At 47.3% G+C, this 27426-nt stretch overlaps 1 protein-coding gene across 1 annotated transcript in view; it reads left to right on the forward strand.

Moving 5' to 3' along the window:
- The window catches only part of COL27A1 (collagen, type XXVII, alpha 1), a 162211-nt gene extending 136754 nt beyond the window's left edge, over nt 1-25457 (forward strand). The window contains exons 38-61 of the mRNA XM_009319352.1: nt 2686-2739; nt 2861-2968; nt 4464-4517; nt 4830-4883; nt 9841-9897; nt 10056-10109; nt 11087-11140; nt 12402-12455; nt 14004-14057; nt 14132-14239; nt 14634-14741; nt 16215-16322; nt 18637-18690; nt 19290-19352; nt 19839-19892; nt 20629-20664; nt 21759-21776; nt 22169-22204; nt 22538-22564; nt 22810-22875; nt 23264-23432; nt 23597-23706; nt 24507-24725; nt 25311-25457. Coding sequence (XP_009317627.1) covers nt 2686-2739; nt 2861-2968; nt 4464-4517; nt 4830-4883; nt 9841-9897; nt 10056-10109; nt 11087-11140; nt 12402-12455; nt 14004-14057; nt 14132-14239; nt 14634-14741; nt 16215-16322; nt 18637-18690; nt 19290-19352; nt 19839-19892; nt 20629-20664; nt 21759-21776; nt 22169-22204; nt 22538-22564; nt 22810-22875; nt 23264-23432; nt 23597-23706; nt 24507-24725; nt 25311-25457 — 1866 coding nt within the window. The remainder of the gene's footprint in view (nt 1-2685; nt 2740-2860; nt 2969-4463; nt 4518-4829; nt 4884-9840; nt 9898-10055; nt 10110-11086; nt 11141-12401; nt 12456-14003; nt 14058-14131; nt 14240-14633; nt 14742-16214; nt 16323-18636; nt 18691-19289; nt 19353-19838; nt 19893-20628; nt 20665-21758; nt 21777-22168; nt 22205-22537; nt 22565-22809; nt 22876-23263; nt 23433-23596; nt 23707-24506; nt 24726-25310) is intronic.
- The last annotated feature ends 1969 nt before the right edge of the window (nt 25458-27426 follow it).

Genomic DNA, 27426 nt, shown 5'->3' on the forward strand with positions numbered 1-27426 from the left:
AAGTTGAGACCCTGTTTGAACATGGCACAGTCTTCTGTGGATTAAGTTTATTTTTGTGAGCAGGGCTTGGACTGTCAAAGTTGGGTTTATGTTTTGTTTTTTTCTCTCTCCCAGATGACCTAACTCTATATCTGTACTTCATGATTGCGGGTACAAGCATGAACTTGAATGCTGGCAGATTTTAGGAGCAGTGTGGAAATTTTGTTTCTCAGATGGGAAGATTTAAGACCTGAACCTGTCTTCTCAAAAAGCAAAGACATTTCCCAGTGCAGGGTAGAAGCAGGTTTCACTCATTGCTTCCATGGGAGATGTATCCCGGCGGGGGGAGCCAGGCTGTACTTCAAACTCTTCTGAAGTAGCTGTGAGATCCTCGTGACCTCCCCTGTGAATGGGGTCCATCTGCCCTGCACAATGAGAAAAGGGTACATCTCATCAATGCACTGGTGTCTGCATGTTTTACAGACAGTGTAATGCATCCTCATCCTGGGGATGGAACCGGAACATGGAAGTGTTTGTTTCAAGAGCTGTTACAGCACAGCAATTCAGGAGCACATCTGAGTGTGTAAAATGACTCTGCTGGAGAAGATCAAGGGCTTGGCCATCACTGGGGCCAGGAACAGATTTAGCTTAAAACAGGCTTTCTCCCATTTGCAAGAAGCATCTATTGCCCGTGCTTCCAAAAGATCTTAGTGCACAGTCCAGGGAGACTGATGGAAAAACACTGTGCAACTAATTAGAAATCCCAGTTCTGTCTTTATTCATTCACGTCTTGTTCTGACAGTAAACTTTTGTGAATGATTCCACTATTCACTCTCCAAATTTTCAAGCCACTAAGCATGACGGTATTGCTGCAGAACAGGGTCTGCGAGCGTTATTGCTACTTCGCTACACACATCACAACCGATACGTGGGGAAGCTGAGGGACCTGGTACCAGGTCCCGTGGTGAGCTAGCTGCAGAGCTGGTTGGGGACGGCCGTTTCCCAGGCCGGTGCTTTCATTGGTGAGGATTTCTCTGTGCTCCTGTCAAAAGTGTAAATCACGTGGGTGACGCTGGAGGCTTGGCACCCACAATTCATCGTGTATTGCGGCTGCTCAGTGTCTGTGGGAAAATAATTCCAAAAGTGATCTCTTGGAAAGTGGAAGCAAAAAATAGCAAACAAAACCCCCGATCAGTGTGGAAGAGACAACAGAACAGGATTCGTGTACTCCTCAGAAGGGACCTGTCCTTTGTGAAGCTCTAATAGTGTTGGCAAGGTGGGCTCTTGAAATGTTTGACTTAGGTAAAATGGAGTTATTCCCTTTGGGGAAGTGAAGAACTGGCACAATTCTTTAGGGCTATAATAAGTCTGAATTGCTCCTTTGTGTTAAGAGCAGGCATTTATGAGGCCCGTGTTTCAGAGCAGAGTGAAAACCCTCCGATACAGCTAGCTTTAGAAGTTGCTTTTGTTCAGCTGAGACTGCAACATCAACGGTGCGGAAAATTATACCTTCTTAAGTGGGAGGCGGGAGAGCAGAGGGAGAGATGCCGTGCTGGTGTGTAGATGCTGTTGAAAAGTTTGTCACAATTGCCAAAAAGCATGAGTTATTTTCTTCAATGATACTTTTGCTTCTTTCTGTCAAATCCAAAATATGTTGTCTGCCTTGCAGCCAACGGGGTCAAACACTGAAAAAATGAACTCCCTGGCCTCCCTAAGGAGAGTGAGCTATACTTAGTTGCTCATCACAGCTAATTTCTGCTGTGTGCATGCAAGGAGGGGCGGCAGGTTCTGCTGCCTGTGAGGCACCCATGCTAGGTGCACAAAGCAGGCCAGCGTTTCTGTCTCTCATTGCTGTGGCTCGCACCTGAAGTTTTGCATCCCACTCTGTTTCTAGGTGCCTGATCAGTATATTGTGATTTCTATGTTCTGTGTGTTGCAGTAATAATAATACAAATAGAGGGAAGGTTTTGGACTGTGAGCAGAAAGCTGTGCATGGCAGGTAGGTAGAAAATGAAACCACTGCCTGTTTTTACCAGGTAAAAATAAGGAGAATTGTTACTGAGGCAATGGTTCCACTGCCAGTATCCTAAAACTATATAAAAAGTATTGATAGTTGATAGTGGAAGATACAACTCTGTTTGTAAAGCAGCGGTGCACAGATGGCAGTTCTGTCTGCAGGCCATTTTGTAGGGGCCAGGGTAAATGTGTTTTCCACATTTCAGCCCTTTCTGTAGCAGTGGCTGGGCAGGTACCATGTTTCAGTTCAGCGGGTGCTGTCTTCAAGGAGCACTTCTGAGATCCCTCTTTTGCATCCTCAAGGACAGATGGACACATCAGATGACAGTTTTCCATCACCCGCCTGTCTTTGACATGTGATCTGAAGATGAAAAATATCACCTTTCAGCCATGTTGCCCTATAGTCACCAGGGCACAGAGTTCTTTCCACCTTTAAGCAATGAGGTTTCCTTCTCCTCCATGTGTTGGAGCAGCTCAAGAACAAACTCAGCCATACTCCGGCTGTAGTACCTGTGAATCGTGGCCTTACCTGCATGACTTCCTCGCCTCCTTGTTGGCTCCCATGGGGGTAGGATAGGATGGGTGAGGACGCTGTCAGGGTTGAGTGTACCAGGGAAGTGGCCTGGGAGTGGCTGGTTGGGATGGGACTTCTTTGCTTTCCCATTCCAACAGCTTTTTTTGCTCTCCTAGGGACCAGAAGGGAAACCAGGAAAACAAGGGGAAAAGGGCAAGCCTGGCCAGAAGGTAGGAACTTCTCCCGTTGATAACATCTCCTGCTCTGGATCTCCCTTTCTTTGCTCATCTTTGATATTTATCTGTAGAAGCAGTTTTGCCCTACATTAATGTCAGTGCTTTTGTTCTGCAGGGCAGCAAGGGCTACCAGGGGCAGCTCGGCGAGACAGGATCTCCAGGGAAGGAGGGGCCGAAGGGGAACCAAGGCCCTAAAGGATCCCGAGGTACCCTGGGACCTATGGTGAGAAGAGCTCTGCAAATGGTTGAACAAAACACGCAGAAACGTGACTAGCAGTGGTGGGCACAGGCCTGAATGAAGCAGAGAGCCCAACAGAGGCTTCAGAGCACAGAAAGTGAAATGATGTTACATGGGTTTAATTGACCAAAACAGCTTAACGCTTGCTCTGAGCAGCACAGGAGAGACTCCATAGTGGTGGTTGTGTTGGTGCCCCGTGAACCCAGCTCACATTGCATCGTGGCGGTTCTTCACAGCTCCCCAGATGGGCTGAAATATTGGAGACTTTTCTTGAGAAGGGAGCGAGCTGATAAGCTATTTTTTGCTAAGATCTTTCCCTTTGAGACTGCACACTCATGGCAAGAGCTGCTTCCAAGTAAAACTGTGTTGTTTTAAGGAACTCTGCCTTGGACTTCTGCCCTGTTTCTACACCCACTCTTGATCTACTTATCTAAAACACTTGCAGCAAGAAGAAATATAGCATGGAAAAGGGTTTCAGTTGAGGACTTGAAGATGAGGCTTTCAGAGAGAACAACAATAGTATGGCAGAGAGGGAAGAAAGTTAATTTGCTTTAGGCACATGAGATGATAAATGCATTGGGACAGCAGCAGTAAGTAATAAGTACCTCCTCATGCACTGCAGGCTGGTAAGGAAACTTCTTGCACTGTATTTGGTAGAACTTAGTGAAAAAGCAGGAGTTATTTATGAACCGAGAATGGCGGTGATGTTTCAGAACAGTAGCAAATGAGTGATGGAGTAACGGTTTCGCTGATAGTGTTTTCCTGCATTAAAAATTATGGCTTCCCCATATATCATCCTTTCACGTTCTTTGGCGAAGCCTCCATGGATTATTTCACAGGGAAGCAAAGCAATATCTGAGCAGCAGTCTATTGGATTGAACATGTCTCTGTCTTGTGGAAAGGGCCTTCTTCCACAGTAAATGGGATTATATGGAACGTTTGCAATTCACTTTAATCTGATGATCTGATTTAAACCCTTTTGTTCAGTCTGCTAAAGATGCAATAAACACCTCTTGCGGTGCCCTCATGACAACCCAGAAAACTCCTTTCTTGGCCTCAGAACCCACACCGAAAGGTTTCCTCCCAACAGTTTAGGATGAGGTCATGCATGAGAATGGTCTTGCTGGTGGACTTCCTAGCACAAAGCTAATTTGGATATAAAGACGTCCAGAAGGGCAGATGAAGAGCACACACTATGCAGCCGTTTCTGGTAGCAAATCTGAATGAGGTGGGGAACCTATTGCTACAGGCTGGCAAAGACATAGAATGGACTTCTAGCATCACTCTCCATGTGTAGGAGGTTAAAGCCAAGCAAGAGCATTTCAGATGGCTGCAGCGAAGCTCACCGGTGGCCAGGAGAATGGGTGGCCACACTCCCATGTGGTGCTGAGCTTTGCTTTGCATAGCCCAGTGCATCCTCTTCTTGTGGGGTAATACCCACGGGCTACTCTCACGGTGCTTTCTGTGCTTGCCTCTCCAGGGTGCTCCAGGAAGGATGGGTGCTCAAGGGGAACCTGGCTTAAAGGGTTACCAGGTAAGGATTTTATTTTCATCCTCCAGCTTCTATCTGTTCTCAAATGCAACAAAACTGCCACTCCAGGATGCGAAATCATTCTTAAACTATGATTTATTTCTGATCTTGAGTTCAGTTTAGTTCTTTCTCTAGTCTCCATTTGCACCATCACGACTTCTCCAGATGCATTTGGTCCATCTCTGCCATGACCCATGTGTCCCTCCGAAGCTGGGATGCACAACACAGGGCTTGCGAGAGCTGGCAGGAAACCAGGGAAGACCTTCAGTCAAACAGCTCTTTCTTGTCTCCTCACACGCTGTCTGCTCTCCACAGGGACATGCAGGACCACCAGGGCCAATTGGACCACCAGGGCCAAAGGGGGAAAAGGTAAGTTTGCAGAGTTTAGCCATCTCGTCTTCCGTTGGCATGGAAGCTGAGCTGATGTAGAGATGATTGCCCTTCTGCCATAACATCCATGCATCTGCGCTCTCCTCCTCTACCTGCGGCAGAGGCAGAGTTGCCTCCTCTACAGCACGAGCACCTACATAACTCCTGCTGCAGCTTTACTTCTGCATGTTAGTGCCGGGACACCCGTGCCACCAGCACATGCTTTCCAGACACCACGTGCCCTTGTGCCGGTGGCTGAGCCAGCCGGCATGTGTTCTGGGGACACATTTTTCCTGCATCTGCAGAAATTCTGCTCAATTCCCAAGCCGAAAGAAATCAGACTAGTAGCTTTCTGTGATCAAGTCACCCTGCACAAAGTTGCTGATCTTCAGCAAGCTGCCCATCTGCGCTTAAATCAGCCGGTAGCATGTTGTAAGCGAGGCAGAACTGGTCTCCTCTCCATTGCCCTTGCTCCATTTTCCTCATCGCCTGCCACCCCCCTACCTCGCTCGTGCCCTCCCACCCTTCGACAAGCCCCCTCGCCGCAGCTGGCCTGAGTCAGAGCCCTCTTTCCACGGCGGCTTTCCCCTTGTGTTTTTCCCCTTTTGCTGAGTCAGCACGGCCGTAACCAGTTCAGGCTGGAGAAGTGACTCACGCTTTAATGGTTTCCTGTCGGCAGAGCTGGCTGCTCCGCACTCCGAGGACGGCCCAGCTGGCGTTGGCTGTACTCGCAATGCTGCTGGAGCCCCTCACGTGCCTTCAGTAGCGGCAGCGATGCTCCCTCCCTCGGTGTGGGAAGGGAAGTGATGGTAATTGGGACTGGTCAGTCGTGGGGTCCCCATGAAGAGGAAAGATGCGTGAACTCTTTTCTCTCATTTTCCACTCCCCATCGCCGAGAGAGCTTTTGGCTTTCCCTCTGCACACAGGTGTGATTGCAGCTGTACGTGTGCAAGCAGGAGCTTCATTGCTTATAAAAAGAGTTTGTGAGACAGAGATCCCAAGGGCTTGTCTTTGCTGGGGCTTTGAATGTGTCCTTTCAGCTCAGGCTCCTGGGTGTCAGGACACCCTGGTCACGCCGCTCTCTGTGCTCTGCCTGGAGACTCCTTGTGCAGCAGTGAATCTCCGTGCCGGTGGCCAGGAGTCAGTGGGGCAGGGCGAACTGTTGTGTTCCACTAAGATATTCACATGCCTCAGAAATTTTGCTTTGGGGATGAACAATGGTCATGCTGCTTTTTCCCCTCGTTTCCTGCTGCTGAAACACACCCGTGGAAGAACAGCTGGGTGATGTTCCTGCTGCTCCACATCTCCATCACTGCCTTGCTGAATTTCCTCTCCACCCCCAGCCTTTCTAATGCTGCCCCATCCACTTCCCGAGCTGCACCTCTTGCTCTTCCAGACTTCAGCATTCCTCCTCAGGTGTATTCTGCTGAGTGGCCCTGCAGGCAGTGGCAAGTGGTAACGAAGCACAACCAGCCCAGGATAATAATGCGAGAGCTCGCGACCAGGCACATTGTCAGATGAGAGCCTGGCCAGGGGTTTCTCACAGTCCCACTGTTGAAACTTGAGCATCCTGGCAAAAAGTTGTGAGTCGTGACTGCCAAAAGCAAGATCAGCCATTGGGCTTACAGCAGAAGGAGTAAGAGATGCGCAGATATGTATCTATCTCTGTTGTTTAAATTGCGGTTGTTGTTTTATTTTAAAATATTTAAAGTTGCCATCTTCTTGAAAGCTCCCATCGTTTCAGTAGTAAATAGTCCCCAAATTATTAATCTGAAGTGCTCAGTGAAGCACTCTCCCCTTCACCAACAAAATATTCTTCTGCAAATGGACACTAGAAGAGCACTCCCTCAGAGATAACATGGATCTTGTGTCATCAGAGCACAGGACCACTGATGATAAAATGAATTCTGCATGCAAGTATTCAACCTGAAGCCTGACAAAGACACCAAAGCATCTAATGCATCCTGCTGAGAACAGTCAGATCTGTTAATGACCATTGACAGCCGGATCTCACTCACGTCCTCCTGGAAGGTCAGCGGGCCTGTTGGCACCTTGCTGGGGAGCAACTCCAGCTGAACGAGGAGAGCACAGCATCGCGTGCTGAGCCTCCAGCACTGTTTCCTGCAGCATCCAGGTGCTCCACAGAAGTCTTGCATCTAAGTTTTCTTACCCATCCTTCCTTCTTACCTCCTAAGAGTTGCCTGGATCCCAGCCTAAAGATAGACAGATTCCTTCCCTCCGGACATCTGTAACCTCGCACACACATGCAAACATGAAAATGAAAGCCTGAATCTGAGAAATGAAGAAGAAACGAAAATGGGACTGTGACTGCTCTGTGAGCTTTAAACAACATGGTAAACTTAGCTGTGCTGAAGAAGGAGGACATATAACAGTGGGGAAGGTCTTCCCTTTTCCAGAGAAGAAAGCAGCGTGGTGAGAGACATTATTGTGGAATCCAGCTCCCTTGTGCCATACCAGCCAGCTACTCCGCTGCATTTAATACATTTACAGCTCCTCAAAGAGGCCTTGCTCAGAGCAGACGCCTGCACTTGGCAGCTGCTTAAAGCAGTCCAGATGGGATCCTTTTAAAAATTACAAACTGGTGTATCTCACTTTGGGACAGAAGCCAACAACAACAAGCCTTCCCCCTTCTCCATGCATTTTCCATTTGTATCCCAACATGTTTACTTTGCTGCCCTTTACTCTAACTTTTTTTCACTGCAACTTTCCGAAGAATTAGCGCAGACCTTTCATCTCCCTCTTGAGCAGCTGAGGCATCAGGAAGTCCTGGAGGAGCTCAGTCTTGCAGGCCTAGAGCTGCTCAGGCTGCAGGATTTTCTCAGTCAGAAGACAAATGACAAGGTGGGAATTAGACTCAAGGGGACACAAAGCCACAACTCAGCTTTGGGGAGAAAGTCTGTGAGTCTTGATGCTCTTCAAGGGTCCCCAGAATTATGAGCTTTCTTTGAGTTCATCACTCCCAAATGGCAAGGTGTTCACATCCTCTTTGGGAAGAAGCGATCGGTGCCAAGACTTCTGCATAGTAACACGTACACTTGGATTTTTTTTTTTCCTGAGACTTGAGAAATGGTGGGTTTGTTTCCCTTCTAGCTTACATTCCTTTGATAGTGGCTAGAAAGCAAACCAGTTGCCAGGTATTCTGCTGCTGACTTCAACCAGCAAGTTCAGTAGTGCTGGAAACTGTTGGCAGAGCCTGTAAGGCATTACTTTCCTTTCTCTCTACTCTGCCACCCAAATGTCTCCATCCATATTGCTCAGTACTATATTCTCAAGCCATCCTGGCACAGTTTCTCCCTATATATTTCTTCTACCATGATACTTCCCCAAAACCCCAGACAAGTATGCTGGAGTTCCCCACCCAGCACACGATCTCTTAAGGACAGTATAACCATAACCTGCGAGTATATATGAAAAGTATTCATCCAACACATGTCGCAGCAGCAGAGAAAGAAAATGTCACTGTCGTCAAGCATGTAACGGAGAGAGATGCACTGAGCTCTTTGCTACCTGCTGAGGTTAACTGCAAGAGATTTTGTCAAATCTTGAGCCTCGCTCTACCAAGCTGTAAATGTCAATACTGGTACTCAGCCCGTGAGAAGTCAGTGTGGGTCAGCGTGGCTCTCTCAGCAGTGGCACGGCCCTGATTCCAAGCCATGACCCAGTTCCTACAGAAAAGAAGCTATTGGCTCCACTATCTGAGTTTCTTCACTGAGGGTTATTCACTGCTCCAGGTGTGTCATTACCAAACATCACATACAGCAAAGCACCCCAAATGCCTTCTCCCAGGGGCAGGACCACTGAGAAATTGCCCAAGCACCCTTACTATCAGCAGCTGCAACTCAAACAGATGAGAGTAGCCCAGACAGAAAGTCAAAGGCAGTCGTAAATACACCAGAAAGGGCTGATGCAATCATTGAGAATTACAGAAGTCTGTTGAAAACTTGGCTTTGCATAGCTATGGAGATTTGGATGTTCAAGGCTCTAGGAGCACCCCAAGCACTCCAAACACAGCAGCTCCACTGTGCCAGAACCCCCCAGTCCTCCTCTCTCCAGTAGCTGCAACATGAAAGGAACTCTGAGACATGTTCATCCTAAGGAGCCGGAGTGCCAGAGACTCAGTGATATGAAGTAGCCAAAAACTGGAGGAGCCGGAATGTAGCTGTATTCTACAGGGAGCAAAGAAACAGCCATCTCTGAGCTAGACTCCAGAGAAAATAGGACATCATGACCCTGAGTGACTTATACAACAGAATTAAAAAAGATAGTGTCTGTGTTAAGTCTTGAGGGATCTCTCTGTGGATGTTTTAGAGAGACCTCGGTTATAAATAATCTGGGTGATGTTATCTACCAGCCAAACCATGAGCTCTGAGCTCTTCCTGTGGAGCATCCCATCGACGAGTGGAGCTGCTCACACAGCGAGTGTGTGAGGGGCTGACCCTCTCACCTGATCAGCTGTAAGACAAGCCCACAATAGTGGCACACAACCAGGCAGCCCACCCAGACCACCCTTGTTCCCATGACAGCCCAGGCACTCAATGAGGGTGGGGAAATGCTTGATTAAAGAGTTTGGTTTGACTGTCGGCAATAAAATTCAGAGGCAGAGAACTATTTCCCATACTGTCATAATTACATGCTTCTTGCTTAGTTTTAGGAATTGTTGAAAATAACCCTTTGCACCTGGCTCCTTAGGGAGGACAGTTAGACCAGGCAGAAACAACCACCAAAGAAACCAGGAAAGCAATGTGAAGAGTCAGTGTATTCCATGCTGTGAAATGAAAAAAAAAAATTGTTTAGACTTTCTTTGGATGAAAAGTTAGTAAATTCAACAGAGCTTTGACTTAGGAGCCCATGATATGGAAGGACTGGATCGGGTTTGTACAGAAGCATCTGCCGTATAATCTTCTGTCTATATTAATGATAGCATTTTTATTTACAGGGAGAACAAGGTGATGATGGGAAGGTAGAAGGCCCACAGGGACCACCTGGAGACAGAGTAAGATGTTAAATCCCTTCTCTAATCAATCCTGGCCTGATTTTTGCAGATGGATTGGTTGGGTTGCTTCCTTGCTTGTAGAACATGCACGAGGCATTGAGATAGTGCAGATGACAGATTGTTTACATCCACCTTAAGTCTTTATTGTGTTGTTGTAGGGCCCCGTTGGTGACAGAGGTGATCGAGGGGAGCCTGGAGACCCTGGTTATCCTGTGAGTCTTATTCCAAATACACGATTCAGAAATGTTTGTCTTGGGGAAGTGCTTCCAATCTGCATCAGACCACAGAAGGTCTACCCTTTGCCCAGTAGTCACGATTCATAACCTACTGTTGTCCCTTGTCAACCACTGCACGTGGCTGTGTTTCAAACAAGGAGTAATTCAGATATCTTTACCTAAAGTGGTAAAAATTTTGCTGAAGGCAGATGTAGGTCCTGCAGGTCAGCACCTCACCATGCTGTGCACCTGCCTGAGCACACTAGACTGAAAGAATGAGCAGGACCATCTCATCAGACGTATTTGTGAATCATCAAGGAAATACCCTGGGGAAGATGTGTACAAGAGAGGTCGTGTCAATGCTGGACAAAACTCCAGACTGATGTGCCCATGGCTGTAGACTCTTTCATGGGAAGATCTCTGTTAACTTGGAGGTTTGGAAGCTTCCAAAATCTTATCAAGATTTCTCTCAAAAGCAAGACCAGGGTTATGAATTATTCCCCTGTGCTCCTGATGCCCTCTTTGCAGGACATCTCCAGCTGATTGGTGTTGATCTGCAAAGGCTCTATGGACTAAGTCTTACCTCCATCCAAAAGCAGTTGGTCAGAGCGACCCATTACAGTAATGTACAGAAGAGTTTAAATTCACCAGGGTAGCAGTGCTGCTGCCTTATTTTGTAGGACAGCAGTCTCCAACTGTTCACTTACATTAGTGCTGTGTGTATTTAGGGACACATTAGAAAGCCTTCTTTACTGCTTAGGTGGTGATTAGCAGTTCCTCTTAGCTATTTCTTTCCAATGCATATCCATGGGACCATGTACGCTACCCACAAGCTTCAACGTTTCTATATTAGCAGAATGCAGATATGTATATCTTCTTCTGCCCCATACAGCACGTTACATCCATTTTTGTTTCCCATTGCCACAAAAGTACCCAAGAACAAACACATGTTCCCTTTCTGTTTTTTATTTAAGGGTCAAGAAGGGCTTGATGGAGAAAGAGGAAAACCTGGACAGCAAGGCTTACCTGTAAGAGATGCTGCTTTATTGTAAGCTACCCAATGTCACATGCATGTGAAAAACAGATGCAAAAAGGAAGGAAGATAGGAAGGGCTGCAGTAAGGAATGTGTGGTGAGCTGTCAAATGCAATGTGTGCATTTCCATAAGCCAGGACTATAGAATGGGCATTTCGAATCACATGTTGAGACCAATAAATGGGTGACAGAACAGGGGGCACTCCCAGAAGCCTGTCTCCAAAACTGTCTTTTGTGAACGATCCCAGAAGGACTAGAAACCTTAGGAGATGGGCAGTGGGAGATGACAATGACAGTGGAAGGGTCTGCTTGGAAATGATACATTTGGCATGCTGCTGGTGAGAGCTGGTCCAGTGTGAGGCGAGACCATATTATTCTGCCTGCATGGTGTTTCCTCTCAAACCAGTGCATTTATGAAAGACTAAATTAAATCCAAATTTAAGGGAAGGACTTTTTATTCCGTAGCTATACACGGCAGCGTCTAATTTGTATATGTGACTATTGCAACTGTGAGTGCAGCAGCACATTAAATGTAGTTTTTATTGGGAAATAAAGTTGAATCAGTTCCCATTCTTCGTAGGGCTGCTGGGAGGAACAACAGATTCTATTTTGGGGTAGAATTTCAGTGCTCTGTCATATGGCCTAGAAATGGGTAGAGCTGCTGCGTTCCCCAGTGGATGTAGTTTATTCTGAGGGGTGGAAGCCCCTCAGATGTCCGTGTTTCAGATGGAAGCAGGAGCTTCGGATTGTCATTAGTAAAGAGCCATTAGAAACACGTGGCTCAGAAACAAGCTGAAGAAGGAGAGCTCTGCAGGTGTGATGAAACCAAGGAAAGGGCTGCAGCATGCCAAAGGGAGGTAGTACCAACACTAAAGATGTAGTCACTGTATAAACTACTCGTTCTGCACGTAGCTTCTGCAATACCTTTCTCAAAACAGGCTCCTTCCTGCCCACTTCTCAGCACTGTTTTCCAGGCGCCATCTGGAATTTAGTGAATGATTTCCGTGAATACAAACACCACCCAAGTGAGGGGGTAGCGTTGCTTCTTCCCCAATTGACACCCTGTTAAATGCTCTCTAGAGACAGTTCCTTGCTCCTTTTTCCCCAGGAGGCCTGTCTGAGCACAGGCTGCTTCCCTGAATTGTTTCCATACGGTCAGCGTTGTTAGGGCACAAAAAATGCTGTTCTTCGTACTTCATGCAAGATACTGCCAGAAGAGAATTTCAAGCAGATTTTTCTTGCTTATGTTTTGTAGGGGGATCCTGGACCACCAGGCCAGCCAGGAGCAAAGGGATCCAAAGGTGATGTGGTAGGTTTCAGCAGGGTGGATTTATAGTGTCCCAAGTTTAAAGAAAATTTCTAATTAAGAGGACTCTCATGTTTTTCCCCAGCATGTGTGATTTGGCCTATGGTCTACGCCTTGAAAGACTGTGGAGAACCTAGTGGGAGGGCTGTAAACATGTATTTGAGTGTCCAAGCCCAATAGTTTGTTGGCTTTGTGGAGCTGGAGAAGATCAAGACAATTACAGCTCCAGCACGATGGGTGAATCTTGGGCAGGTCTTCAGTCATTGCCATGGGTTGTGTCTCTTTCCCATACCCCTGTTTGTGGTGCCTCCAGCCACAGCTGGCTCGTCTGTCTCTAAGGAGGTCTGAGCTACACAAGTGTCTCTCTTTCACTTGAACCATAAACTTTTCTGAGTTGAAACCTTCCAGATTTGGAGTCCATTTATCCATGCAGTTATGTTTCTTGGAAAAGTCCCTCTAACTTCTTGCACTTATTGAGCAAGAAAACATAGCACACGTGGGTCCTTCATTGGGGTACCTCATACCTACTCCTACCTCCACATCTAGCTATAATGACAGCTTGCTAATTATTCTCACAGATCAGGGACTTTATTTGCTAAAACATAAGTATGTGACCTCAATACTCAGCAAATTCCTGCTCCCTTTTGGCAGATGTCAGGATTTTTAATCTGACCCTGCTGGGGTAATGGCAGAAGATAGTTTAACCTACAGTAGGTGTTCTTGGCAAAAAGCGTACCAGGCGATAAGATAAATAAACTCTACCCATCGATGGACAATCTGGAACTGCCTTTGGGTCTAATGAATAGCAGAGAAAGCACCCCCAGGAGTATTTCTTTCATGTAACTGGCCTGCCTGGTCCTCTGCAGATGGAGAAACAATGCGCAGAACATGCAGTGCTTCAATTTAAAAGTGCTTTAGTACATGACCTCACTAAGAGAGCCCTAGTGAAGGTGATGAGGCCGAGTTTTCCATTCATTCTGCAGAAATTAATCCTTTTTACAGCTAAGAAACCTCAGGAGTATTTCTTTTATGTCTTTATTCACAAAGCAGCATTGCAAATTTTAGACACAAGACACCCTTTTCATTTCCATGAACTTTCCAAAACAGAGGGAACTACCTCGCAGAGAAAAGCTCTTACTGAATGTCCTGCAGAAGACTTGCTGGGTCCTTAGTTCGGCACTGTGCTGTCAATGAACTGACAGAGGATGCAGGTTTTAAGCATCTTGTTCTAATGTTTGCCAGTGCACTGAGTCCTCCCTCGAGTTCATCCTGCTTTATTTGTCCTCATCTGCTCTGTATTAGGAAAAATGTAGGTCCTTGCCTTCTAGCTATTCATTCCTGCCCTAGGACTCTCAAGACATACGAAGAATCACTTGTAATAAAACCAAATAGCCATTCATTCCCCAGTGTTGGAGCAACTGACTTTATAAATCTCCTTTTTATAAAACTCCTTCAAACTATTATCCAAAAGCACACCCTGAAGTCAGGCTCCCAAGTGGAGCTGTGCTAGAACTGCTGCAATTTTAGATGTCTGTCTTTTTTTACTTGCAGGGTCAAAAAGGAAAGCAAGGAGCACGGGGCAATGCAGGGAGCAGAGGCTCACCGGTAGGTAAAAATTCAATTTTCTGCCCAGCAAATGCTGTCCGGGAGCTCCATCACTAACACCTTTGTAATTTTAGGGCATCCTTGGGCTACCAGGTCCTCGAGGAGTGGTGGGAAGGCAGGGTCAAGAGGGTGCCCCCGGAGTGGACGGAGTGCCTGGGAAGGATGGCGTGCCTGGGATGCTGGTGAGTTTGCAATTGGAACCTTATAGCATCAATAGCAAACGTAGCTTGGGAGTTGGAAAACTAAAAGGTAGCACAGGAGAAATGGATGTAGTCCAGCTATAGATATTCCAGTTTACATGTACCCAGAGTGGATCATATGCTCCTCTTCATATCTTACAAGCACATAGAGGCAGCAGCTGCCTTTGCATGGCCAAGTCTGTAAATAAACCGGTGTTTCTAGCCTGACAGATACTTGCATGCACAGACTTTTATATACATCTCTGCAAATCCACCCATGCCTAGATGCATGGTGCTTGCTGAGGGCAGAATCACACCACTCCCCTGTCCCTCCAGAAGCTGTGCAGAGGTGGAAAGAGCATCTTGTTTCATAACCTCTTCTGGGTTTCTTTCCTAGGGAGAACAGGGTGATGATGGGGAAGAAGGTGTGACAGGGATGTCAGGCAAAAGAGGGAACCCTGGCATACCAGGACTCCCTGGAGCACAGGGACCACCAGGATTCAAGGTGAGTTTCTGACTCCCTAAGATACTGCTACGAGCAATCCAGTCTGTGAGCCTGTTGTCTCTAGAGCTTGTATTCTCCAAGGTCTAATACAGTCTCAACTCCTGCTGCCATCTTTAACTGAGCTAGAGGCTCAGTAGGTCTTTCTCCTCATCCATCCATCCATTTATTTTCATGACGTTCACAGCAGCTGAATGTCCCAGAGACCTTTCCTCCTTCATCAAAGTTCACTGAGCTCAGGAGCCTACAGATACACATACCCACACTATGAACACTTCAGCCTTCTTTCACTGGAAACCTGGCTAAAAAAACATGGCCTTGGAGAAGCTGCAAAGGAACTGCTCGTCCGGGATGGATGATTCCATGGGAGATTCAGGTGTCCTCTAGCTGCTGCCCTGCGAGGCCTGAGCTGCTGAAGGGAAATTTGTGCCGCTTGTGTTTTAGCGTATATTTACTGGACTGGAACAGCTGGAACCAGTATGGGCTTGGACAACGCTCTGGGTGGAAGCAGGGACAAGCTGCTTTAGTGACCTTGGGGTTTCTTCCTGGTCCTTGCCCTGGTCCAGGCTGCCCACAGGGTCTAAACTGGACCACCAGCAACTCAGCTGTTTGTAGAAAGACTCTGTAAATCGGAAGACTCCAGCTGGGTTTGGAGAGGCTATCAGGTCCGATTTAAATGATGCCTCCCATAACACATCACTCTTAAACTGTCACTTGCTGCCCTCCAGCTGCCTTGGGCAGAATAACAGGCTGTTACCAGAAATGACTGAAAGGCCCTTCTGTCGTTATGACAGACTCATATCGTGGTTACAGGGACATTTGTTGCCCCTTTTCCAGCTGCTCAGCCATCCTAGGCTCTCTTTGCTCTCGCCTTTGCTTCTCTCTCCCAGTCTGCCCAAGATCGAGTAACTGAGGCTTGTGCTCCTCCTGGCGCTTGGCAAGGGCAAGAGGTGGGGAGCAAAGTGTGGTGCTGGGTCTCGGAAGCCCCTCTCTTGTAACTCCTTAAGTTATGGAGTTGGTGCTGGGGAAAATGTTGGCTTTGCAGCCTCTGGATTGAAGTCTTCCAGCTGAAGTCTTGGCATGTCTTCAACATTTTAGATGGCTTAATCATCAACTGGTAGCCTTCCGGGGGGAAGAGATTATGAGAAACTGCAGGGCAGGACAGACAACATACGGAAGTGCAAAGAGAAGTCACCCCCGTGCTGTCCTTAGCCCCGGTGCAGGCAGTACAGCTCTGCTGAAGCTCCTGCTCTGTGTGAAGCTCAGGAGGGGATGCAGCGGTGCCCATCACTGGTCTCACACACTGTGCGTCCTGCAACAGTCTGCCTGAGCAGACCTGAGGCATCTCCTGATGAAACCACATTCCTTATCCTGATGAGCCACTCTTTTCCAGCTTTCCATCTATGGCTATTTCGCCTGAGTGTTATTATATTTAGCTCCTGTCCTTTGGAATTACTTGAATTCTGTTATTTTTAGGGTGAAGGAGGATTGCCTGGACAGACTGGCCAAACAGGGAAGCGAGGATCAGCAGGAGGAACGGGCCTTCCAGGGAGCCCCGGCGATCCAGGACCCAAAGGACAGCCGGTTAGTGATGAACGGAGCTGATCAGACCTGACTCCAAGCTGTCTCCTGCAGGAGAGGGTGCAGATCCACAGGCTGGGATAGCAGGGTGAACCCTGGGAGGGTCTTTTACACAGGAACCCATAACCAGCTTGTGCATGAGTGCAGGAGCATCGGCACAGCTCTCTCCAGCGTGCACACTTCCCTGCTCTTCACTGCTCGCTTGTGCACAGAGATGTCTAATCCACGCCTGCCTTCCCCAAGACAGCATGACTGTTCACGTCATCCTCGTGCCTGTGGTTGCAAGGCTGTAGTGCATGCTGGCAGCCAGGCTGCAGAGCCATCTCAAACACCCCTCAGCAGTGTCTTTGATGAGAGCTGTTATGAGAGCGGTGCATGGAGCCTGTGGGAGGTGTTGAGTGTAGGAGGTGAACTATGCACTCCAAGCCATCCAAAAGGTGCAAAGGAGGGTCTGTAGCTCCACTGGGACATGCAGGAGGTGCAGGAGCAGGCGTCATTGCTGCAGTTTTGAGGGCGGTGGAGCTGCGAGCTCAGCGCACACTGTGGGAGAAACACCGAGAGCCCTCGGTCAAAGCAGAAGTTAAATTCCCACACCTGTCTCCAAGGCAGGCTCCTAATCCTTACTGCTTTTATTTATTGTGCTGGTGGGATTGCCCAGTTTAGCGCTGATGCGTCATCCTTTATCAGCCTGAGGCTACACTGAGAATGCTTAAGCTATTTAGATTGGGACCACCATCAGAGGGTCTAGTTAGGCCACAGATGTAAAACTAACATGAGGAAAAGAGAGATTAGGACTAATATAAAACAAGGGACAAGATGAACCCCAACTACCTCAATTAAAATATACTTGTTTGTAGATTTTATATAAAACCCTGTGATGGCAGTATTCAAGCTGAAAGATAGTAGCCAGCAACATAACAACAATATCATTTTGCCTCTTGTGTCCACAAGTGGCAGGTTCATTTGCCCAGTGTTGCCATTGCCTACCTTGCTGCATAACTAGTGATCAGGTCCCCTTAGCTGAGATGACTCCATGGCATTTAAACCCTTCTGACTTCCCATTTACTTTTGCCCGAAATTCCTCTAGAAGGAGGGCTTGGTTGGTTCTCCTAATGCAGGAAAGACCTTAGTCCTCCGTTAGTAGCAGTTTTCCTTTCCGGGATCCATAAATGGGCAGTTAAATCAATTTGTATCCTTGGAAAGTTTCTTACGCTCCACCGGGTCCAACCAAGCCCTTTCTTGCCAAGCAGTTTCTCACTGTCGTGGCAGGAAAAAATTCCTAACAGTGATGTCTCTAGCCTGACTCTGGAATAGCCTTGTAATAGAGGTGGTGGAAACCCCATCGCTTGAGTCATTTACAACTGGGCTGAACAAGACGTTGTAAAACATCCCGTAAAGTACAATCCAGCATGGGTCACATAGTCCTGCCGAGAGTCCAAACAAGCCTTTTCCATCTCTGATGTTCTTAAGACTGTAGATGAATCATCTGGTGCATGTTTCTGACCCTTTTTTTTTTAATGTTGAATCATTTTGCATTTTGACATCTGAGAAGCCCAGAAATATCAAAGGACATACATCTCAAACGTGGTGAAATGAGGGTGTTTATATAAGGCCGTGCTACCCAGTGTGGTTTTTTTATTCTCAGAGTGCATGCTATGTGCTAATCCAAGCTTGATGGCCTTCCAAATATTTTATTATTATTTTTATTAAGAAATTGAGCAAAAATCCCTGCAGGGTTGAATAGGAAAAGAATTAGGGATTTTCCTGGGTTTGAGTAGGAGGTTATGTTGTAGGAACATGCACTTTTTTGACAGCTTGAATGAGCATAGTTTGAAATTATCCCTTAGTAGGTCAGTCCAGTTGGTATTAGAAATAAAAGAAGAGCTTGTTTTAAATGGTTTTGAGGCTGGTTTTTTGCAGCATGAACTTCCAAGATCAGTCTCCGAATAGATGTTCTCCATCCAGCTTCTGCTGACTGTGGTCCAAGCTAGACAAGCATCTGCTAGAAATAGTGTAGGTATGCCTCCCACTTGGGGGGCAAAAAGGCTTAGTCTAGGAGATCTACGAGTAGTAGAGTAGTAGTAATCTACGAGTCTATGAGATCTTCTGGAGTTGCTTCTAGCCTGATGTTTGTGTAATTCCTCCTTCAGATTTCTTTCATACTTCTTTCTCATCAGTCCTGCTTAGGCTGAAGAATACTAATGGATTTCTCTTTCTCTGAAGCTGCTGAACTTGGCGTGTCTTCGAGTGACCAGCCATTCAATGTGAACTTACTGTTGTTCTTTGTTCTTGTATTTGTCTTGGCTGTTATTTGCAGGGAGACTTTGGCGAGGCAGGATTTCCAGGGATCGGGGGCATGTTTGGGCCAAAGGTAAGAGGCTGTCTTGTGACCAGTTGGCTTTCTAGTCTCTCTTTACTGGGGACGGACAATGCAATACTTGTCGCAAAGACTTTAATAGCAGCTCTGCAGAAACTATTGAAATTGAATCATGATTCCAACTTTCTCTAGTTTATGCATCTTCATTTGTTAAATGAGTGTGCATTTACATACGCTGTGTTGGAGCTTATTCCTGTTAAAATGGGCGGCCAGTAGAGGGAAAAGGGCTGTCCTATAGACCCCGGAGCTGTTTTCCCCACCTGAACGTCTTTCAGAGGCTTGTATTTCCAGCATCAGTCATCAGACCGTACCCGAGACACTGATATGCATTCCTAATGTTGAGAGCCTTGATTTGAAATTTTAGACTCATTTTATCAGCATATAATTTTCCTGGTGAAGGGGGACCAGTTTGTTTTCTGTAGAAAGTAAAGGGCTTGCAAAACAGGAGTGGGAAAAGGATTTTTTAAAAATTGGACCTTCCCATTCCTGTATACAAGAGGCAGCACCTCTGTCCTTGCAGCAGAGCTGTAAGCAAGGGCATAAACACGGACTGTGTTTATTAAGGGGACCTGGCGTCTCATTTTTGCTTGCAGGGGCCCCCAGGAGACCTTGGTTTCAAAGGCATTCAGGGACCACGTGGGCCGCCTGGTCTCATGGTGAGTGGTTTTTCAGTTTGTTTGGTTTGGGAAGATTTTCTTCCTTCCTCCATCTATTTCTGTGAGGCTACAGGGTGCTGTAAGGAGCACAGTGCACTGTTCACTGTGTGCCTGGCAGACAAGCCACAGCCATGGTACCACCTCTGAGCCACCCGAACACATCTGTAGGTAACCATGTGTGCACGGGTCTCTTCTGCCTTGGAGACAGTCATGCTGCCATGACCACTGCACAGACCACTCCAGCTACACTGAAATCTTTCTATTTCTGGAATTTCTGAGGTTTTACATGGGTCGTGACAGCCATACTGTGAGGGCGTGTGTCTTTGGACTTGCGTTTTGAAACAGTTTTTTATTTCAGCTACAGCGAATGCCACGATCGTGTTGCTGAAAAGCGGCAAAGAGATTCGGTGTCTTTACTGAGTCTGCCGTGGTAAAAGCGACCGTCAGCTCCCACGTGATGGTTCACACATATCTTTTCTTTTCTAGGGAAAAGAAGGAATTATTGGTCCGTTTGGCATTCAGGGTCCCATGGGAAGCCCAGTAAGTATCTGCTTTTTCTTCTGCCTGTATTTTTTAGAAGAGCATAGTGTTTGAGATCCAAGATGCTTGAGGCCAGCATAAGAAAATCCCGAGTCCTGCTGTAATGAGGGAAACAAAATGGTCTTTAAGATGAGCAGCTTGAGAGAAGTGCAGGTTTAGTCTCTGGCTGCATATATAGTTGCAGGGAGATTATTAGCTTAAAAGTGAGGAGCAACTCTACCTAAGTGCAAGTTTTTCAATAGATTGGCTCAGACTAGAAGACAAGAATGTTACTGCAGTTGTTCAAGAGCAAGCTGCCAGATTTTCCAAAGAACTTGGCCTAGGAGGGAGCAAAAAACCACAGGGGAAAAAAAACCGAAAAACTGATAAATGTGAACTGGGAACAGCTTGATTCTGGGAAGTGTTGAAAATCCCTGCCTGCCCCAAAACGCCAAAGGCGCTGAACACACTAAAGTTCAGATCAGTGCTTCATGAAAACATGAGCGTGAAGTTACTCAGAGTTTGGTACAGAGGCTGCTACTGGCAGAGATGAAAACCAGTAAGATGAACTTGGACGTTGCTGAAACATCCAGTAATGGCTATTTTTTTCCCTCGGAATGGGTGGGCCAATATGACAACCTGAGCTGTTTTGTTTAGAGATGCACTTGGGTCCTTGCAAGGAGCTTCTGGGTGGCAACACATCCAGGCAGTGCAGCTTGCTAACAGTCACTGACAGCCACCTCGTGTGCTTTAACAGGGGCCCAAGGGAGACAAAGGCAGCCGCGGAGAAATGGTAAGTGCTGGTCCGCACCCCTGGGTGCGTCCTGCCGTTAAAAGGGTCCCTCTCTTTGAGCAACCCAGAGTCACGCTGGGCTCCGCTGCACCCGCTTGGGCTCTGGCTCAGTGTGGTGGCATCAGGCTCCCATGAGGGCAAGACATGCACAGCTATACACATGCGCACACACCTATGTGCACACACATCCACGTGTGCACATATACACCCACTCTGCTGTTAAAATTCCCACTTACTTAACCCAGTTAGACAGCTAACATTTTACAGGTGACCGTGGTGTCTCCAGGAACAAACCACAGTGAATGGCAGCTCAAAAAGCCACAGGCTGTCCCTGCCAGGGGCACGGGACCTGTCTAAGTAGCAGCGTTGCCCGGGCACAGCCTCCACAGCTGGGGGAGCAGTGCCAGGGCACCTTCTCACCTTCTGCTCTTCCTCTGGTCCCCTTCTTGCGGGGGCTCTGGTGGACTTTTACACCTTCTCATAGCTCCTTGGCGTTCTCACCATACAGGGGATGTGTGGGGTATACTGGATATGTGTTGATCATCCTCCTCGTTACCCATAACGCGGGTCCCCCTGCTCTCTGGCTTGCTTCCTTTAGCGACCAGTGGTTGTTTCTGCACGCGGGGGCTTGGTCCGGGCATTGGAGCCCAGCAAACACGGCTGTGTGGCTAGTGCAGAAGGCTGATTCATGCCTTCTTCACATGAGACCTCTTATAAGCAAACGCCCCACAGATACCCAAAATCCCAGTGCACATTTCTAACAAGCCAGGGTGCTGCCTCTGTTTCTTCTTGCTCACCATTTTCCAGCTCTGTGGGCACAGCAGAGGACAGCGTGCTGGTGGGGACCTGAGCCCCAGAGCGAGTGTCTGCTGGTGTCAGGGCCATCAGCATCCTTTGCTGCAATAACCTCTCTGCCGTTGCCAGACACCGTTGGGCACCTGTTTTCACTGTCCCTCCAGTGCAGCACCCAGCCCTTGCACAGGCGCCTTGGGAAAAGCACATGGCTGTACAGGGAGATTCTGGTTTATTAATGAGCATCTTCTGACAGTTTCCTCCTTTTTTCCTTTTTTTTTTTTCTTTTTTTTTTCCTGCAGGGTCTGCAAGGTCCGAGGGTAAGTATTTGAAATCACTTTTTCTGACTAATATCTTGTATTTAAATAAAACAGTTGCTTTTAGCAAATGTAAAGCTGCAGGGTGGGTAATTGTGTACACGGGGAATGTGATAAGTACCTGGAGATACGGCATTAATGATGGTTAAGGAGCTAAGGGCTGGGAACAAGGGATGCAGTAGGAATGGACCAGGTGCAGACAGGTGCACCCAGAGCTGGGAGATGGAGGAAATGGGGCCACCTCCTGTCTCCTGAAGGGTTTGAGGGAGACAATGCTGTAAAATGTCAAAAATCTGGAGGATTTCAGCAGGGAACAGATTCATGCTGGTGACAACCGTGAGAAACGGAAATACAAACTGGAGACATTTCACTAACTGATGCCACTCTGTCTTTAGGGTCCTCCAGGCCCACGCGGACACCCTGGCCCTCCGGTACGTATATGTGGAAAGAGTTCAAAGACATTATTGAAACAAGCTAAAATTATTGCCGTGATACTCTCCAGAGGGACTGCTCACTCACTGGAAATTATAGCTTAGCCCCATTCCTCGTATGCAAAAATGTGTGTGTGAATGGACTAGTGTTTCTCGTGCTTTAGTCCAAACCATCTCCAAGTATTTTATAGAGACGGCATTGTTGCCTCTCTCACTCGTCTGCATTGAGGGACTCCAGGGGAAAGAGGATTTCGAAAGGACATGAATGAATATCTTTGCAATAGTGACTGCCCATCCTTCTGGCTGATGCCCCTTTTTTGCTTTGATTTCTAGGGACCCCCAGGAATTCCAGCCTCATTTGTAAGTTGCTGTTTTCTGTACGTTTGTTAATGATGATGATAAGTCATGCAAAGCCAGGGTGCTGATGGAACATCCAGAAAGAGCTGCTGGGACCCTGGAGACACACACTCAGGTCCAGCAAGAGATGCTGTGTTAGCAAAGCAACGCTTGAATCGCAGCCCTAGACCAAGAAGCATTTGCTTGCATCAGGGCATGTTCAGCTTCTAACAATCATCTCAGTTACCATCTTTTTCACCCCACACTAGCAACAAGACGGCTTTGGGGCAGCTTTCCGGACACTAATCGACGCGAACACCGCGCTCAAGACAGAGGTACGAGGGTACTTTTGAACTCACTCCGCTACCGGAGCTGTAGGCTGGGAACGGTCACAGCGTTGCTTGTTCTTTCTGAGTGCCTGAAGTTTATATACACAAAGCTCTGGTTTGTCTGCTGTTCTCATGGATTAATTAAAGGATGTGGTTCTGTTGTGTAACTTGTTTTTGAAGCTTCAGGCCTCATGACATTGCCATCATGACTTTGCCAGCACTTCAGAGATTGTCCCGTTCAGGACAGTGCGAGGGCTGTAGCTCACTGGACCCCAGCCAGCACAGCCTGTCTTTGACCCACTGAGTTATCCCACAGATAAAGCAGAAACCCTTGCGGTTACAGCACCTGGTGCCCCCCCAAGGCACACCTGACTTTGCTTCCTTTTCTCCCCAGGGTTACCAACATCCAGACCTTCTCATGCTGGACCACGGAGGGGAGATCTTTAAGACTCTACACTACCTCAGCAACCTCATTCAGAGCATCAAAAGACCCCTGGGAACCAAGGAAAACCCTGCACGCATCTGTCGAGACCTCATGAACTGTGAACAGAAGATGAACGATGGTAGGAAGCCCTGAGTGTCCAAAGGCTGTCCATAGGGCCGTTTCACGAGGCCCAACCAGGTCTCCTTCCCTGGGACCAGTAATGCAGAAATCAAAACTTTCCTTTTCTCATTCACAGAAAAGTTTAAGTGTCCTTGTTAATCCCCAAATCATCCGTTTCTTCAGGTACCTACTGGATTGACCCAAATCTTGGCTGTTCCTCAGACACCATACAGGTCATCTGTAACTTCACCAATGGTGGGCAGACGTGTCTCAGCCCCATCACCGTCTCCAAGGTACACACAGCTCGACCCCAGCATGGCATTTCCCACACTACTGTTACAAAATATTTACCCAGGGGTGTGTTGTCCCAGGACACTGGACGGTGACCACTACGACATAGCACACTGGTTTCTCCTCGAGGCAGTTAGTGTAGCTGTAACATTCAAGACTGTCTCATGCAGTTAAAAAATATACCTAAGACTGTTGTTGACTCTTGTCAAGACAAAACAGTACGTTTCCAGCAATGTTTAATTAACCCATAACCTTAACAGAGGCCAGTAATTTTGCAAACACACTGTTCCCAAATGCTTTGTTGAATTAACTTACGTTCAGGTCACTCCTGCGTTTTGTTTTCTGCCACCTGAAAAAGTGAGGTCAGCTTAAATATACAAGTTTCCAGTGAAGTTAATGCTACCGGATTTTTCCTGAGGAAGCACCTGTACCAAAAAATACCAATAACTATATGTGGGTTCATCTGCAGATGAAGTAGAACCTGCTGCTTTGCTGCTTTGCAGAAGCGTGTATTGAATTCAAAGTTTACATTATTTTCCTCCTACTTAAGGACCTGCCAGTTTGTTCCAAAAAATAAAGAACCTGCTGTGCCCTCATGAAAACTTTCCAGATTGACTTGGCATCTGGCCCTTATGCCCATACTCACGCCAGATCCACTTCTGGACACCCGTGCATGGCCACCTCCAGACTTAAGCAGAGTACAGAGACCACCTTTGCTGTCACATCCTGCACTAACCCTGCCGCTAGCTCCCTCCAGCCCCGCTGCAGGGGGGTTGCCCTAACGTCTCTGTCACCTTCACAGCTGGATTTTGACATCGGTAGAGTCCAGATGAACTTCCTCCGCCTCCTGAGCTCAGAGGTGGTGCAGCACATCACCATCCACTGCCTGAATACCTCCGTCTGGCGGGAAGGCTCAGCCGAGAAACCTTCCAAAAAAGCCGTGCGCTTCAGGGCCTGGAACGGGCAGATGTTTGAGGCAGACGGGCAGCTCAGGCCAGAAGTGGCAGCTGATGATTGCAAGGTATGTTGCTGCGAAAGAGGGGAGAGGTGGAGAGAAATTCCAGGCCGAACCCACTCAGGGCACGCGACAAGGCTCGAGTTATACCTGTGCTTCTTATTCTACAAAAAAAAGGGGGACAAGGGTCTGGTTTACCTGTTCACCACTTTAACTTTCCAGTCCAGGGTGCTATAGCGGCTCCTGTTAAGTAGATGGCCTTCAAATAGAAAGCAAAAGATTAAATTCCAAATTTACGTGTCACATGTAGCAGCAGTTAAACGGCAGAAGGGGGAATGGCCGCCCGAAGGCGGGGGCCTCGGCTCTTGCCTGATGTCGCGCTGTCGGTAGCCACACGTCTGCATTTTGGGTTCACCGCATTAGGAGCTTGTGTTTGGTGAAGCCCTTTCAAGCTCGGTTTCCATCAACTCGACCTGGGGAAAGGGTTCCCCCCAACGCTTTCTAAGCCTCACGCCAGACCCGCTCAGCCCAAAGGGCCGCCCCTTGTCTCACGCAGGGCTTTTCAAGCTTGTACCTCATGAAACGTGTTCCTTTCCAGCAGGATTCGCCCCCAATTAAACAGCTTTTTCTCTGTCCCTCCTCCCTGCACAGATCAAGGATGGACGCTGGCATCGGACTCTCTTTTCGTTTCGGACACAGGACCCTCAGCAGCTGCCAATTGTCAACATCTACAACCTTCCCCCATCCGAGCCAGGAAAGCAATATCACCTCGAGGTCGGCCCCGTGTGCTTCCTTTGAACAAAGCCATCAAAACCGGGCTCCAAGGCTTTGACCCCATGTTTGGCCTATGTCTTTACACAGGCTCTCCCACCTCTCCGCAGCAAGGACAGCTGGGCTGTATCTTTTGGGTCAACTCTTGCTCTAGCCTTTGGCTCAAGGTCTCAAAGAACCCGTGATCTACTGAACTCAGCAGATTGTTGAAAGGAGGAATAACAAGGACGTAGGGGAAGCGGGTATCAGTCGGGACGCGAACAGTGAAAAGGGATCAGGGGACTAGATGTTGCAAGCAGTTCCACACACAAAGCTTTTTCCATGACCAAAGAAAACATTGAGAGAAACCTCAAGCAACTTGCAGCGTGTGGGTTTTCTTTGTTTCCCCCCCCCCATTTTGTCTTACCCGGTTCCTGAGTTACCAAATGTTCTTTCCATTGAAAAGTAATTAAAAGATAGAGCTTCCCCCTCAGAGCTTGTCGCCTTCTGGATGGCCACGTGCCGCATCAGGTCTCCCAGGCGGAGCTGCAAGTTGAATCTGGCTGCTCTGTGTACCGGAAGCATTTTGATGTGCAATATTAGAAGAAACAAAATATATATATTATATTATTTAAAGCAAAAAGAAAAAGGAAAAAAAAAAAAAAAACAGGAAAAAAAAACAAACCTCCTTCCATGGGTGAGTTTAATCAACGTCCCTTCTCATGTGTGGTGTTGGGGTAGGGGAGAGTCCTGAAGCTGAGAGGGGGGAATGGAAGGAGAGGGGAAGAGATTGGTGCTAAAATAGAGAGAGAGGATGGGCTTGTCTGATTTGTTTCTACCTCTCACTGTGAAATCTCTGGTGCTCTTAAAAAAGTGTGTTATTTTATATATATGACTTTAAACTATTTAAGGTTGTGAAGGTGCTACAGTGTCTTGCCACAGACCCAAAAAAAAAGCCCATAGGACCATCTCTGTAGGAAGAGAGACGGTTACGACCTACAGCTAAATCAGAGAAACAGTCACCTTTAAAGGGCTCCTTTAATCGCCGTGGATGTCAAGCATGTGCAACAACTCAAAGCGTGTCCAAAATAACTTACAGGATATTTTAAAAGCAAATTTGCTTTTTTTTTTTTTTTTTTTTTTAATTAATCAGCACTTCACCGCTTTGGGAGGGGAGTGAGGGATACAGCTCGTCTGGAAGCATTGAGCCTCAGAGCGAGCTACTTTTGAGTCGGTTGTCATGTAACTAGTTTTGCTGTAGTCGCCTTGTCCACGCATCCGTGCCAGCTCATGCGTGCAGTGATTCCCTGGTCTAAGCTCGTATTTAAACCCCAGCTCTGCAACCCTTCTGCCTGGCCCCTCTGTCAAGACTGACATGACGGTACCTTGTTTCAGAACCCAGCCGGGCTTGGAGGGGTTTTGTTTTGTTAAGTTTTGTAGAAATTTAGTCTCTATATGTAAATTTGGAGGATTTTTTTTTTTTTTTAAAAGAGGATAATTATGGTAATCTTTAATTCTATATAAGGAATAATATTGATGTAATCGGAGCTGTACTGTATCGGAAACGCTTCAGTGCCTGTTTGGAGTTTTCATGTCTCATATGGACTATGGATTTTATTTTTTGAGGAAAAAAAAAAATTATATGTGAGTCTCTCTTTGTGTATTCTTTTTTTTTTTTTTTTTTTTTTTACTACTGCAAAAAAGTTGGTTTCCAACAGCCATCGGAAAAGGTTAACAAGATCTGCCCCAAATACCTCACCCTCCACGCAGCCCTGCCTCTGCTCAGAAATACCTCACCCCTGCACGGGGCCGGCTCGCCCCGGCACCCCCCAGGCCAAAATCACCATCGCTCATCGCCCGCTTGCTGCCTTCCCGTGCACACACACTCCCATGCTCCTGGGTCTCTCCCTCTCTCGTCCTCTCGCCATCGGTTTTGTGTGTTTTCTCGAGGCTGGAGTTACCATTTGTTCTCATTAAAGCTTTTTTTCCTTTTCTTCTTCTTTTTTTTTTTTTTTTT

The sequence above is a fragment of the Pygoscelis adeliae genome, unplaced genomic scaffold (genome assembly GCF_000699105.1).
Source record: "Pygoscelis adeliae isolate BGI_AS28 unplaced genomic scaffold, ASM69910v1 Scaffold270, whole genome shotgun sequence".
Lineage (NCBI taxonomy): Eukaryota > Metazoa > Chordata > Aves > Sphenisciformes > Spheniscidae > Pygoscelis > Pygoscelis adeliae.